Source organism: Giraffa tippelskirchi, chromosome X (genome assembly GCF_054371585.1).
Source record: "Giraffa tippelskirchi isolate mGirTip1 chromosome X, T2T-mGirTip1v1.2.pri, whole genome shotgun sequence".
Taxonomy (NCBI): domain Eukaryota; kingdom Metazoa; phylum Chordata; class Mammalia; order Artiodactyla; family Giraffidae; genus Giraffa; species Giraffa tippelskirchi.
In genome coordinates, this window is record NC_137289.1 from 50,739,169 (window position 1) to 50,753,949 (window position 14,781).

Below are 14,781 nucleotides of genomic sequence, written 5' to 3' on the forward strand. Positions count from 1 at the left end.
CAAGTTCCAATGAACGGCCCGTGCACCCTCCCTGAAGTCAGGGTATGGTCACCAGCCAGGGGCCGCCATTATTTTGGAAAGCTGGGGCTACCTGGAAGCACCAATAGTAGTGACATTGTGAGGGGAGAGAATGCTCGGAGAAGCTACTCAGGCAAAAGAGAGTGGTAAATGCTCCAGTGTGGGAACAGATTGACAACGGCCATATCAGTCCATGATGTAACACACAGGAAGATTCTGAAACACACATACCCACTTCTTGGACTTGGACTTGGGAGGGCACTTGGACATCACTGGGTGGCTTAGTTTCAATGTCTGTTCCATAGACGGAAGCCTTCAACGGTCAAGAGACCACCTCAGGACACATTTGGGAGTGTGTTTTAGTCCTAGGTTCCCTGGGGAATCCACCCAGGCCTAAGCATTCCAAAGAAACTCTCGGTTCAATCAACACAGGTTAAACAAAGCCCAGAATTTTGCAACACGGCCGCTACTAGCACTTTGGACAGGACAATTCTTCATCATTTGGGGACTATCCCATTTCTTGTGGGACACTTGGTATCTCTGACCCTGAGGCACTAAATGCCAGTAGCATGCCAAACCATGGGGATGACCCCACATACCCTCAGACATTCCCAAAAACTACCTGGGAGGGGGCAACGCTGATCCAGGTTGAGAACCGCTGGCAAAGTCAATTCTGAACACCTGGTAACTCCTCTTAGGGAAAGTTTCCTGGCCCATAGCTTGCTTTACTATAGGGTTGTGTTGGTCCCAGCAGGGGTACCTCAGGAGAGCCTCGGGCCAAGGTGGGTTTTCTGGGCAGGTACCATAGCTGCCTGGCAGTCTTGTTGTTCAGTCACTAAGTTGTATTCGACTCTTGCGACTCCAGGGACTGCAGCCTGCCAGGCTCTGGGCAGCATTAATTGCGTGGAAGCATTTACTCTGAGGATGGCATTCTCTTTCTGGAGAGAATCCAGAAGCAGGAACAGATATTTCTGTCCCAGAGCAGAGTAGATCTCGGTGGTTAATGGTATATGCCTCTCCTCCTCAGGACTAAGGGAATCACTACAATTTCCAGATGCCTGGCTGAGCTGTTAAGAATCAGAGCTCTTTAGTTGCTCTTCCTGTGAAAGGAATAGCCAAAGGGACTGTTGGTGGACTTTTTTCAAATCTTGGTTCAGTGCTTAAGAGCTGGTTGTTATTTAAAAAGCAAGGCATGGGTAAGCTAATCTCCTGAGAGATGGTTTGTTGATTTCTGTGTGTAAACTTGCATAGATGTTATTGTGTCAATACAAATCACTTTCGCTTTATAAATGGTTTAATGATCATCACACTCCTTAGCTCCTAAAAGTCATGAAGGACGCGGGGTAACATGACACAAAGCAGTTTGTTAACAGATGTGTGCACACCCGCATGCCTACACACATGCATGCACATGTACATGTATGCACACACACACAAATACAATCACTAGCACAGAGTTGGGCAGGCAACTTTCCCCCACCACAGTCACCCAAGGACTGTACGTTTTTACAACCCAGGTACTTCCAGGAGCAGGAAGTCAAAGACCAAGAGCACCTTGCTCTGGCAGTGAGCAGCTCTGTGCAGACTCAGAGGAACTCTGAGACCAGCAGCCGTGTGTGCTCCAGAGAGTACAGTATCAACCCGTGAGAGGAGACTTTGGGGGTACCTTAACAGTAGTCCGGCCATCAAACGTGAACGACTTGATCTGCCCATTTTCTAAGAAAACCTTCAGGACATTGGGGATGAGGAGGAGAGCTTCTTTCTTCATCATTTTCTGTGAAAGGACAAGGAGGGGGCCTCATTTAGAAGGAGGAGGGAAGCCAGAGGAGGGACGTGGAAAGGAAGAGAAAGGAGTGAGTGAAAGAGAGGGAGCCAAAGGTATGGAAGGACAGAGAGACAGACGAAAGAACTGATCAAAGATAACATTACACAGAGACCAAAAGCAAATTCTCCAAGAAGACAATGGGCCATATCCAAAGCTCACCCTTCATTTGATGTCACAGCACACCCACGGTCTACTGTGGCTCAAAGCTCCACAGCTCAGAGGGGGCTTGGCCAATAGAGAACACCACACACTGAAGGGCTGATGGGAGGTCTTAGGAGCCCACCTCACTCACCGGCTCCTCTCTCCTGCCTCCTTCCTTTCCAACAGGCCCTTCACACATTGAGAACACTTCCATGCATTTGCCCTGTCAGTCTCCCTCCGTCCAAGCAACTTAGGTCTTCTCTGACTCTAGTCCCTGCCTACTTCTCCAGTCATGTCTTACCATTGCTGGTACCCGCACTGTTCTTTCCTGCCTGCATACCTCTAGCAACTCATCATTTGAAGACTGCCTCACTCCTCGAAGACCATTTAGCATCTCTGACTCTGAGACACTAAATGCAATAACAGGCCAAATCATTGGGATGACCCCAAACACCCTCCAGATATTCCCAAAGGCTCTCTGAGAGTGGGCAGTACTGACCCTGATTGAGAGCCACTTGCAAAGCCCAGTTTTGAACACCTGACAACTCCTTAAAGCTTTCCTGGCTTAGGCATTTCTGTATTTATAGAGTGGTTCATGTTAGGCTCTTGATAAACATTTATTAAATAAAGACTGTTCCCTCTGCCTACCTCTTTTGATACCTAGAAAACTCCTACTCATCCTTCAAAACCCAGCTTAAATATGAATTCTGTAAAGCCTGTCTAATATCGTCAGGTACTTGAACTTGGTGTTCCCACGTTGTTCCTTTAGCAACTTATACACACCTATCAGTTGTTGTTGTTCAGTTGCTAAGTCATGTCCAATTCTTTGCCACCCCATGGACTACAGCATGCCAGACCTCCTTGTCCTTCACACACTTCTCTAAGTGCTCTTAAATATTTAAAAATTATTTTTTTTTATCTTTTGGCCACACTCTGTGACATGAGGGATCTTAGTTCCCTGACTAGGGATTGAAACCACATCCCCTGCATTGGCAGCATGGAGTCTTAACCACTAGACTGCCAGGGAAGTCCCAGTGCTGTTTTTGAAGAATGTGTCTTTTGTAACCAAACAGTTAACTCAGCACTGTGACTATGTGCTACTTAATCTTTGTGGTCTTGACATTGAGCAGAGTTCCCAGCACACAGATGGTGCTCAATAAATGGCTGCTGGATATATGAGCAGGAGGTGCTTAATATATGCTTACTTGATTAGACTCATTACGGGAATCCAACCATTTCCTTGGGCCAACATCACCAGTTCTAGAGGACCCGAAAAGCTGCCTCAGACGTGCAGTGTCCTGAGTTCCCTGAGCCTCTGCTACACACTCAGCACTATCCTAAGCCTCGTGGGGGTACAGCAAAAGCAGAGGACCAGGGTGTAGCCTTATACTCTTTTAAAAATTTTATTTATTTATGATTGTGCTGGGTTTTTGTTGCTGCAAGCAGCCTTTCTCTAGTTTCTGGTGTGCAGGGACTATTCTCTAGTTGTGGTGGCTTCTCTTGTTGCAGAGCATGGGCTCAGTAGTAGTGGTGCATGGGCTTAGTTGCTCTGTGGGATGTAGGATCTTCCATGACCAGGGGTTGAACCTGTGACCCCTGCACTGGCAAGTGGATTCTTAACCACTAGACCACCAGGGAACTCCAAGCCTTACACTCTTACAGTGATGTGGCACACACACATGATCCACAAGAGAACAATGAAACCAAAACAAACCAAAAGGTATAAGTTAAGGTCTCCTAGATGAGGTGAATTGGATTTTGATTGTAAAGGAGATGGCAGGCGTGGACTATCAGAGAGGCCAGACAAGAACAGTCTAGATCTAGGGACTGTCATGGACAAGTACGAAAACATAAAGCAAGTCCTCTAGGGTCGGGGTGTGGCGCTATTGTGACATCAGGTCATTTCCTGATGGAGTCAAGCCACAGTGGGGAGTGACGGGATCTAAAGTTGGAGAAGTGATTCCCTGGTTCTCTCCCTGATCCCAAGATGCTTCGCTCCCACCAATCCCAGAGACCCCAGATTCCCAGGCTGATGATGCTCAGTGGTGGCAAGTTTTATTTAGCACACTGGGTTGGACTCAGATAATCACTTAATTGATTTTGCTTAAAAATAGAGTTGGCAAGGAACGCCCATAGGATTTATTTTTGCTCTTGTTGCTTAATAAAGTCTGGAACACCAAGAGAAAGGGATTCTGGAGTCACCTGGGCCTGGACACCCCGCCCCGCCCCCACCCTGGACCTAAACAATGGGGAGGCTGCTATGGTCCAGAGGTGGTGGCAGAGGTGGTGGAGGCGGGTGTTGTGACATCAGGTCATTTCCTGAGCACAGCTAGGGTAGGAAGGTTGATGTCTAGGTCTCTCCCAAATAAGAGCCTCCCAACACCCCTGGTTTAACTGACCAGGAGCAACAGAGCAACCTGGGGTGGGTTCTAGACACTCTGGGGCATTTATGTCCAGATTGGCCTGGAGTGGGGGCTTGCTTCTGCCTGTGGCTAGATGTGACATATGGAGAGGTGAGTCATGGTGGAGGGGAGAACACAAGGGAGAGGAAGAAAGGGGAGAAAAAAGGGGGGAAAGAATGGAAGAGGGAGGAGGGATAGGATTTTTCACTGGGTGACCAGGCCTTGGTGGGTTTTTCTGTGATGTTGATAGCTCAGTTGGTAAAGAATCTGCCTGCAATGCAGGAGACCCTGGTTAGATTCCTGGGTTGGGAAGATCCACTGGAGAAGGGCTAGGCTACCCACTCCAGTATTCTTGGGCTTCCCTTGTGGCTCAGCTGTAAATAATCCACTTGCGATGGGGGAGACCTGGGTTCAATCCCTGGGTTGGGAAGATCCCCTGGAGAAGGGAAAGGCTACCCACTCCAGTATTCTGACCTGGAGAATTCCATGGACTGTATAGTCCATAGGGTCACAAAGAGTTAGACATGACTGAGCAACTTTCACTTCACTGAGATGGGAGAAGCTGCACCTGTCTATCGTGTGTGCTAAGTCTCTTCGGTCCTGTCTGATTCTTTGCGACCTTATGGACTGTAGCCTGCCAGGCTCTCCTGTCCATGGGATTCTCCAGGCAAGAAAACTGGAGTGTGTAGCCATGCCCTATCCTCCAGGGGCTCTTCCTGACCCAGGGATCAAACCGTCTCTCTTATGTCTCCTGCACTGGCAGGCAAGTTCTTTACCACTAGCGCCACCTAGACTCTCCAAATTCAGGTCTCATTTCCTCTGGGTGTTCAGGGTTCAGGACACAAATGTACCCTTAGTGACTTGTACCTCAGCTGACGCACAAGGACTCCACACAGCTCCCTTTCCTCTCTGTGGCCCCTGTTTCTCCTCAACCTCTTCTGCTGAGACTGACATGGAGCCCAGCCACCATTCAGGTGGCTTAGCCAGTGGGGCCCAGTTGTCCTTTGGGCTTCACAGTCTTCCTCAAATGGGGAGGGATGAGGGCCTTGGCAGAGTTTGGGGGAAATTGAGTCATAAGACATCTCTGACCTCTATCCATCCTGTCCTCTGGGTGGCTCTGCCTCAAAGAACTAGAGGGGTGCTGGTGCCCCACTGATTCTCCACTCAGGCTGGGCCTCCTACCTTGTCTCAGCTGCAGCTGTGCTTCACTACAGAAATGCCATGGGCCTCCCGAGAGCCCAGTCCATGACAGCCTGTGAAAGCACACAGCACCTGTTAGCTCTGCTGGCCTCCTCCCACCCACCCCCATGGGATATCACCAACTTCTGCCGACTCCTAGAGAACTTGGAGTTATCATCCATGGCTGCCTAATACACATCTTTATGCATTCCACCCGCCTCTTCTCATTTGCTTATCTGGAGCAGACAGCTCAGTTCATGTTAACCCCACAAAGCAGTGAAAAGACAGTGGGCTGGCCATGACCCCTCCGGACTGGCTGCTGCGTGGCATGTGTGGTCAAACATCACCTGCTCCTCAAAACCCTACCACCCAGCAGTGGATTCTATACTGTCTCAATCTGAGTCACCTGTCCTCCCAACATCACTGAGAGGAATCCAGAGGCAGGGAACAGGTATCTATTTTGCATCCCTTGTAGTGCTAGGAACACAGCACTACAAGGGATGTAGTACAAGGCATCTAATACAAGGCACTACAAGGCATCTAATATTAATAAATATGACTTAATGAAAGTCTATAACATTTCCCCTAGGCTGCTTTGCCCTTCACTGCCCAGTCTTCTCCAGTTGAGACCTGGAGTTGCAGGATCACTTCAACATGCCAAGGGCTCAATTTCGCCGCATCTTCAGAAAACCACTACTTCCTTCCTGTTTCTATCAAGTAGCCAAATGATATTTATGGAGTACTTGTTCTGAGTACTGTGCTAGAGATGGAAATTTCTTGAAGTACCATGAGGATTCTGAGTGAATTGATATATATTCCTTCTCCCCATGATGCTCAGGGCTTCTCTGGATGCCACACACCCCTCACTCGCTCCCCACCCAGAGCCCCAAGGTCCCCCCTCTGACCCTGTCCACTTTAAGGAGCAGCAGATGAGCAACTGGTCCAGAGGGAGACTTTGACGGCCCAGCTGACTCTGGCCAAGGGCTGAGGGGAGGAGGCAAAAGCTCACTTACTGCATCTGTTTCTCCAACTGCCACCTGCTCGGAAAATCGGACCTTCACAGGATTGGATCTCAGCTTGGCCTTCTTTGCCGCACTGATGAAGGCAGATTTGGGGGACTGGGAAAAGAACCGAGAGGGCTCATGAGTTCACCATCCCTGGAGAAAACCTGACATTTGCTGCATGGAGTTGAGACGTCTCAGTACGGGTACCCCCCTTTGCCTTGTGGATCAATAAGCCAATAAATAAGTATTGATTCCCTACTAGGTGCAAGGCAACGTGCTAAGTGCTTCCTTAGATGATTGGTATGTTCTGAGTAAGCTGGACATGAATCGAATTTGAGTAAATTGAATCCCATTATTAATGCTCTAGGCCTAGGGGAGTTTGCAAAAATTCTTTGTAATAACGTACACTGAAATTTTATATATTTGGTTTCCTTAATGTGAGATATACCTAAATGGTGGTTTTTATTACATATGAATATGAACATTGCAAAGGATTCACGGAAATAATCTTATTCATTTCAAAGGTATGTCCTGCCCCTAGGAAGGAGGTTCATAGGAAATATTATTTTAGATGCAGAAGAAAGGAGGCCTAGCATGCCAAAATGATTTATCCACAGTTTCTACACTATTTGACAGAAGAGACATTAGAGATTTTACCCAGGTGTCCTGGCTTCCTAGTTCTAGGCTTTCTACTACTTTGTTCATCCAATTCTGTAAGAGACACTCAAACAATCATCTAGGCTCTCTCGTTTTTGAAAACTCCCACAAATTCAGCAGGACGCATGGTTAGCAAATGCTGGAAACTGAGTCTTTCCTGGGTGCACTGTGGATTTGAGAAAATGCAGGAGTCCTAGTGAGGGGCACCCTCATGTCTCTGGGGCATTTATTCATTCGTGTAACAAATTTTGGGGGGCCCACTCTGTGCCAGGCACTGTTTTACGTGACAAGGATCTAGCAGTGAATAAGATGGACAAAACTCTCCTCAATGAGTGCCTATCCTAGCAGGGACAGACAGACAAGAAATACTGAAACACCTCTTAGGAGGCAAATAAGGGCTATGAGAACAAATTGAGCAGACTGAGGGACTACAGCAGAGATCGAAGTTGTGAGGGTGAGAGTGGTGGAGGTGTTATTTTAGACAAGACAGGCAGGGAAGACCTCTTTCAGGAGGTGACATTTAAGCAGAGGTCTGAAGGAAGTGAGGGAGAGACAACCATGAAGATATCTGAAGAGGCTTCCAAACAGAAAGAACAAGAAAGTGTCTGAGGTGGGAGGAGGACTGGGGTGCATGGGGAACAGTCAGGAAGCCAAGTGTGGCCACAGCTGAGTGAACAGGGATCTGGAGAGGTCGTGCTCAGAGAGGGAGCTGGGGGCTGCGTCAGGTAGGGCCTTGTGCATATGTGCGTGCGTGCTAAGTCATTCTGGTCATGTTCAACTCTGTGCAACCCTATGGACTGTAGCCTGCCAGGCTCTTCTGTCCATGGGCTTCTCAGGCAAGAATATTGGAATGGGTTACCATGCCCTCTTCCAGGGGATCTTCCCAACCCAGGGATCAAACCTGCATCTCTTATGTCTCCTGCATTGGCAGGCAGATTCTTTACCTCTAGTGCCACCTGGGAAGCCCAGGGCCTTGTAAGCCATGGCAAAAACTTTGGATCTTGTTCCACTGGAAGGCTTTCAACAGTTTCGATCAGTCCTGTATAATTCTTTGTGACCCCATGGACTGTAGCCTGCCAGGCTCTCTGTCCATGGGATTCTCCAGGCCAGAGTATTCGAGTGGGTTGCCATTCCCTTCTCCAGTGGATTTCCCTGATCCAGGGATTAAACCCAGGTTTCCCACATTGCAGGCCGATTCTTTACCATCTGAGCCACCAGGGAAGTCCTTTTCCTCATCTCAGTAGATGGCATCTACAGTCTTCCAGTTGACTCCTTTCTTTTTCTCACCTCCCACAACCGATCCATCAACATAACTTCTTGGAGCTATCTTCAGAATCTAGCCAGAATCCACTCACTTGTCATCATAGTACCATTATTACCATCCTGGCACAAGCCTCCATCATGTTTTAACTGTATTCTTGCAGGAGACTCCAAACTGGTCTCCCTCCTCTGGCCGCCAGCCTCTGGTATTATTTTCCACACAGCAGACAGAGGCGTCCTTTTTAAATGCAAGTCAGACCCTGTCTGTTCAAAACCTTCTGATGGAACAAAATCCAAAGTTTTTGCCATGGCTTACAAGGCCTGGACTTCCCAGATGGCACTAGTGGTAAAGAATCTGCCTGCCAATGCAGGAGACATAAGAGACACAGGTTCGATCCCTGGGTCGGAAAGATCCCTTGGAGTCAGACACGACTGAAATGACTTAGCATGCACGCACGCACAAGGCCCTACCTGATGCAGCCCCCAGCTGTCTCTCTGAAAACGACCTCTCCAGTGAGGAAGGAGGAAATCAGGTTTGGGGCTCTTTCAAACCACCACCACTACCAGCCTTGCCATGCAGCCTGTGAGCCCTACAATCAAGCATTCTTTTGTGTTCCCAGCCCTGAAGGGTCCCTGCCAGCTGGGAAGGCAACACATTAAGCAATTTTCTGCCATTAACTCTGTAGTTGAGATTCATTTACCAGATCAGCCACAGGAGGGCAGGGCCCTAAGATAAAGGCACACCAGAAACAAACGTCCTCATCAGCTCTTAGGCCCTGGTCCCAGCTGTGTTCTCTTCCGGAGCCAACAATCTCATTCCCCACGGAGGGCAGATTGCAGAAAGCCACCTGTTCAACCCGAGTCCAGCCGAACCTCAGGCAGTGGGTCTCCGTCCTGGCTAGAGGGCAGAAACACCGGAGGGAGGAGCTTTACAAAGCACCAGTACCCAGTCCCCACCCCCGATCAATGACGTCAAATTCCTGAGGATAGGGCCCAGTATTAAGCTTCGAATGATTTCAAAATACAGCTAAGGTTGGGAACGACTGTGCTAAAGGAATCTTAGACTTCTCATCCTGAGCCACGGGGACAATTTGTTGGCAGCAGACAATATAGCACAAGGAAATCCAGGGCTGGAGATCATTGCAGAAAGTGATTATAGTATCGATTGTTCACAGGAGTCCAGAAATGCCTTTGTGTTACACAGCTTGGTGCTCAGATCCTGGGGGCGGGGGTTGGGGGGGGGCGTGGGCTATGGCAGGAGCAAGGGAAGGGGCGAGGTAGAAAGATCTGTAGTTCTGTTCAGGCAGCTCTGCTTGACTTGTCTCCACAGTAGTCCCATTTCCACTGGAGGTACCAGACACAAGGTAGGGGAACTCTTTGTTCCACCTGGCAGTCACCCTGTCTTTTCTCTGTGATCATCTGTCGTCCTCGAATATCCTCATGCACAGTGTGGAATGAAGCATCTCTAGAGACCTGAATGGGCCATGTAGTCTGCCCTTCATTTTTACATAGGAAATGGAGCCCAGGGAAGAGGCTATGGTTTATTCAAAGTATCAAAATAATTGAGTAGTGGAGCAAAACCCAGAACCTAGATTTTCTGAGTCTTGGATTAGCCATATAATCCCCTGCAGTGGACTGAAGCTGGAAGTCCATTCCCGGTCTTTTGTTCAATGGTCTGGTTCTTTTTTTTTTTTTTTTTTTCAATGGTCTGGTTCTATCTTGGTCCCAGTGAATGGATTTGGGTGAATAAAGAACCCTAACTGGTACCCTATAGGCAGAGGGGACAGCCCCTTTGCTATCTCTACCAAAAGTCCATGATTAGATCCTGTCCTAGAGATACAACAACAAAATACTCAGATATTTATAGGAGCAAAATCAGCAAGTGGGATTGGCAGTATTTTCAAGGATTTTAGTCATTTCCAGTGTCTGTTGTACAGCCATTTTCAGCTTGTTTGTGCCTCATTCCTCACTGACTCCTGCCTGTTGGTTTCTAAGACTCCATCCTGTTCTCAGTCTTCAGCCTTGATCACTGACAGTGACTCACTCATTGCCAGCTGGTCTCTGCTATATGTCACGGAGTCATGTCTAGCCTTGTGCTTTGACACAGATGACGCCTGCCTTGCAGTGTGACATGAGCGGCTCTCAAAGGTTGCCCTGTCCCAAAGCATCTTCAAAGTGCAACTATGGGGCCTGAAGTTCTTGATACTAGAGTGGCCCATCTGAACTAAAGTATTAAGAATTGGGAAGGTCCTGGCCCAAATTCAAATGTGGTACCTGGAAGGAGTAAGGAACACACTTCAGAGGCCAGCAGATTATGGGCCTGTGTGGGCCAGCTCCTGTCTACCACTTGTTTTTTTGTAAATAAAGCTTTATTAGAACACAGCCATTCTCTTCATTTCTGCATTGCCTATGGCTACTTCTGTACTACCACATATGGTCTGCATGCATGTGTGCTAAGTCACTTCATTTGTGTCCGACTCTTTTGTGATCCCATGGACTGTAGTCTGCCAGGCTCCTCTATCCATAGGATTTCCCAGGTAAGAATACTGGAGTGGGTTGGCATTTCCTTCTCCAGGGGATCTTCCTGACCCAGGAATTGAACCCACAGCTCCTGACATGTCTCCTGCATTGCAGGCAGATTTTTTTTTTTTACCGCTGAACCCCTGGAGAAGCACAAAGCCTAGAGTATTTACTTTATGGTCCTTTACAGAAGAAGTTCACAGACTCCTGCACTTACTCATTAGCATACTCTCACTCACTGTTTATAAACCTTACCTGATGCTAAGAATCACCAGGAAATGCTTATTAAAACACAGATTTCTTTGGGAATTCCCTGGAAGTCCAGTGGTTAGGGCTCCACACTGTAATTGCCGGGGCACAGGTTCAGTCTCTGGTCAGGAACTAAGATCCCACAAGCTGAGTGGCATGGCCAAAAACAAAACAAACACAGATTTCTCAGCGCATTTCAGACTTCAAAGGTCAGACTCTCTGAGAGGGTAGGGCCCAGGAATTGCTGAAAATGTCCTAATCCACGAAGCATAGATTAATTGAGTACCTTAAAGCTGGGACATCTGAGCTCTTGACTGACCCCATTTTTCCTCTAAGCAGCTGGAAGTCTCATTTTGCAACAGGCACCCTTTCTGGCAAAAAATGAATTTTGGCTTGAAACACGGGACTAGAATTTCTAAGCACCTCCGGGGCCATTGAAAGCCCCTTGAAGTAAATATGAAGCCAGCAGCTCGGTGGAATAAGCAATAGAGGAGAGAGTCTGCCTTCTCCCTCAGGACTGATTTCAGCAGCTGGTGATTCTTTGACCATTTTTTAATTTGGTGACTCTATTAGTACAGATTTCAGGGTTGTGTTCACATATCTTGGCCAAAGATGGGTATATGGCTGAATGTTTTAAGTGTACAATAGGGCCCCACTTTGATAATTGTGAAAGGATTTTAAGAACATGGAGCTCAGGTCCCTGAAGCTTTAACAGCCTCCTGATTTCACTTTCTGCTGCCTCATTTTCTTTGACACCTGAACCTACTTATAAGCAATTCCCATAGCAACCATTGTGGGAGCCTGGGACTATGGCTGCTGCTGCTGCTAAGCCGCGTCAGTCGTGTCCGACTCTGTACGACCCCAGAGACGGCAGCCCACCGGGCTCCCTCGTCTCTGGGATTCTCCAGGCAAGAACACTGGAGTGGGTTGCCATTTCCTTCTCCAATGCATGAAAGTGAAAAGTGAAAGGGAAGTCGCTCAGTCATGTCTGACTCCTAGCGACCCCATGGACTGCAGCCCACCAGGCTCCTCCATCCATGGGATTCTCCAGGCAAGAGGACTGGAGTGGGGTGCCATTGTCTTCTCCATGGGTCTATGGAGGGCCATCCTGATTCCAGGGGCCCACTGATAAGGGACCTAGGGGTCCTTCCTTCCTGCATTCAGGACTGCCTACAGGGGAACACGTCCTCTCCTTGGATTTCAAGGCCCCCCACAAATCACATATAACCCTCACTCCCCATCAATCACCTAGTCGAGTTATTCTGCCCACAGCTTCTTCCCGTTTCTGTGCCTACATCATGCTGTCTCTTCACCATCCCCACCCTTCAGGGCCCCCTGGTGTCCCTCTTGCTCAATAAATGCCATCTCCGAAACCCAGCTCAAATTCCACCTTAGTCCTGAATCCTTTCCCAACCTTGTTGTTCCCCTCCCTGGATTTCCTGTAGTCCTCTTTTGTGAATTCACATAGCCATCACTCATCTCTCCAACTATGTTGTAAAAGAAGAGATGACATTTTGCATTACCATGTCTCCCCCAGCACCAAGAACAGAGGAGGCACAGAAGAGAAGACAGTCGTTGATTGCTGGGGCTAGTACTGAATTAATCCATCAATTCAGCAAATAGGACTTGAGTATCTACTGTCTGCCAGGCCCTATACTCAAGAAGCTCTATGGAAAACTAGTTCTTCTGCAGTGGTTCCCATGATTTTGGCTTTTTTTTTTTTCTGGACAGGTGGCTCCAAGCAGAGGGGAATGAGATTCTCTGGGTACAGGCTGTTTTCAGAACCAGAAAACTAGTTTCATTTGAAGGGACTGTCTGCTTGCTTTGCCAGGACTATTCTAGGTCACCAGTCAGTACTTTATTTTAAAATATTTATTGAGGACAAATGACGTGTCAAGGTCTAAGGGTACCGAAATTAATACATATTCAGTCAATCATGGGGAATAGTTGGTCACTCAAAGATTAAAGAACACTGTTAAATACATATAGACTTAATAAGTGGCTATCTATGCAGTATTGTTTGAGGGTCCCTGGGAAAGGATCCCTATGGCTGCTCAAAATACTCCCCCATGGTCTGCTATGGTAAGAGTCACTGTCTTAAAAAGAAAAGGCCATCTGAAAGAGACTACACAGTAGACCGTGCACCTTGGCTACATATCAGAATCATTTGGGGAGCCTTTTCAAAAGATCAATACCTGGGCTCCATCGCCACAGCTTGTAATTCAATTGGTCAGGGCTAGAGCCCAAGGATCAATATGTTTAAGAGTTCTCAGTTCAGTTCAGTCGCTCAGTCGTGTCCGACTCATTGCGACCCCATGAATTGCAGCACGCCAGGCCTCTCTGTCCATCACCAACTCCCGGAGTCCACCCAAACCCATGTCCATCGAGTCGGTGATGCCATCCAACCATCTCATCCTCTGTTGTCCCCTTCTCCTCCCGCCCCCAATCCTACCCAGCATTAGGGTCTTTTCCAATGAGTCAACCCTTCGCATGAGGTGCCCAAAGTATTGGAGTTTCAGCTTCAACATCAGACCTTCCAATGAACACCCAGGATTGATCTCCTTTAGGATGGACTGGTTGGATCTCCTTGTAGTCCAAGGGACTCTCAAGAGTCTTCTCCAACACCACAGTTCAAAAGCATCAATTCTTCGGCGCTCAGCTTTCTTCACCGTCCAACTCTCACATCCATACATGACCACTGGAAAAACCATAGCCTTGACTAGACGGACTTTTGTTGGCAAAGTAATGTTTCTGCTTTTAAATATGCTCTCTAGGTTGGCCATAACCTTCCTTCCAAGGAGTAAGCGTTCTTTCCTTCCAAGGAGTAAGTAAGAGTTCTCAGAAAGTTCTAAAGTATAGCCAGGGTAGAGAACCACTGTATTAGACCACTGCCAGCCACACAATGTACGAGTGGCAGGAGGCTTAAAGATAGTCTGGTTCAATGTTTCCCAGATTCTACTGAGCATCAGAATTACTTACTTGTGGCTCTTATTACAAGTACAAATTCTTGAGCCACAATGTGAACCTATCAGGAGGAGACTGTCTTCTGGGAGACTGTCAAGCCTACAAATGAGAGTTTGATAAGAAGAAGCAGTCTTCATGCACTCATGAGATATCAAGTGCTACCTTGTTATGTGATGTAGGAGCTACAACAGTGAACGTGTGCTGGGAGGGGTGGGGTGCGGTCTTCAAGGAGCTTTCACTTCAGTGTAAAAGAGAGAAGATTCTCTCACTTGATTTTTGTTATTCACAGTTGTGTGAACACTGAACTAAGGAATACTGAACAATTGTTCCTAGGGGGATTGTGTGTGTGTGTGTGTGTGTGTGTGTGTGTGTGTGTGTCTCATATAGATTATAATCTTAAATTCTAAAAACAACTCATCTGGTAGATTCGATTTTCTTTATTTCATCAGGAGAAAATGAGGTTCTGAAGCGTTTAGTGACTTGCCTGAAGCCGCCCCGCTAACAGGTATCAGAGTTGGCATTCAAACCCCATCCCACTGCCCCCGAGCCAGAGTTTCCTGGA

General features: G+C 47.7%; 1 protein-coding gene across 1 annotated transcript in view; it reads right to left on the reverse strand.

Moving 5' to 3' along the window:
* Positions 1 to 14,781, reverse strand: part of FRMPD3 (FERM and PDZ domain containing 3) — a 63,695-nt gene that overhangs the window by 38,659 nt on the left and 10,255 nt on the right. The window contains exons 4-5 of the mRNA XM_081567896.1: positions 6,579 to 6,683; positions 1,685 to 1,792 (exon numbers count right to left, since the gene is read on the reverse strand). Of these exons, the coding sequence (XP_081424022.1) occupies positions 1,685 to 1,792; positions 6,579 to 6,683 (213 nt within the window). The remainder of the gene's footprint in view (positions 1 to 1,684; positions 1,793 to 6,578; positions 6,684 to 14,781) is intronic.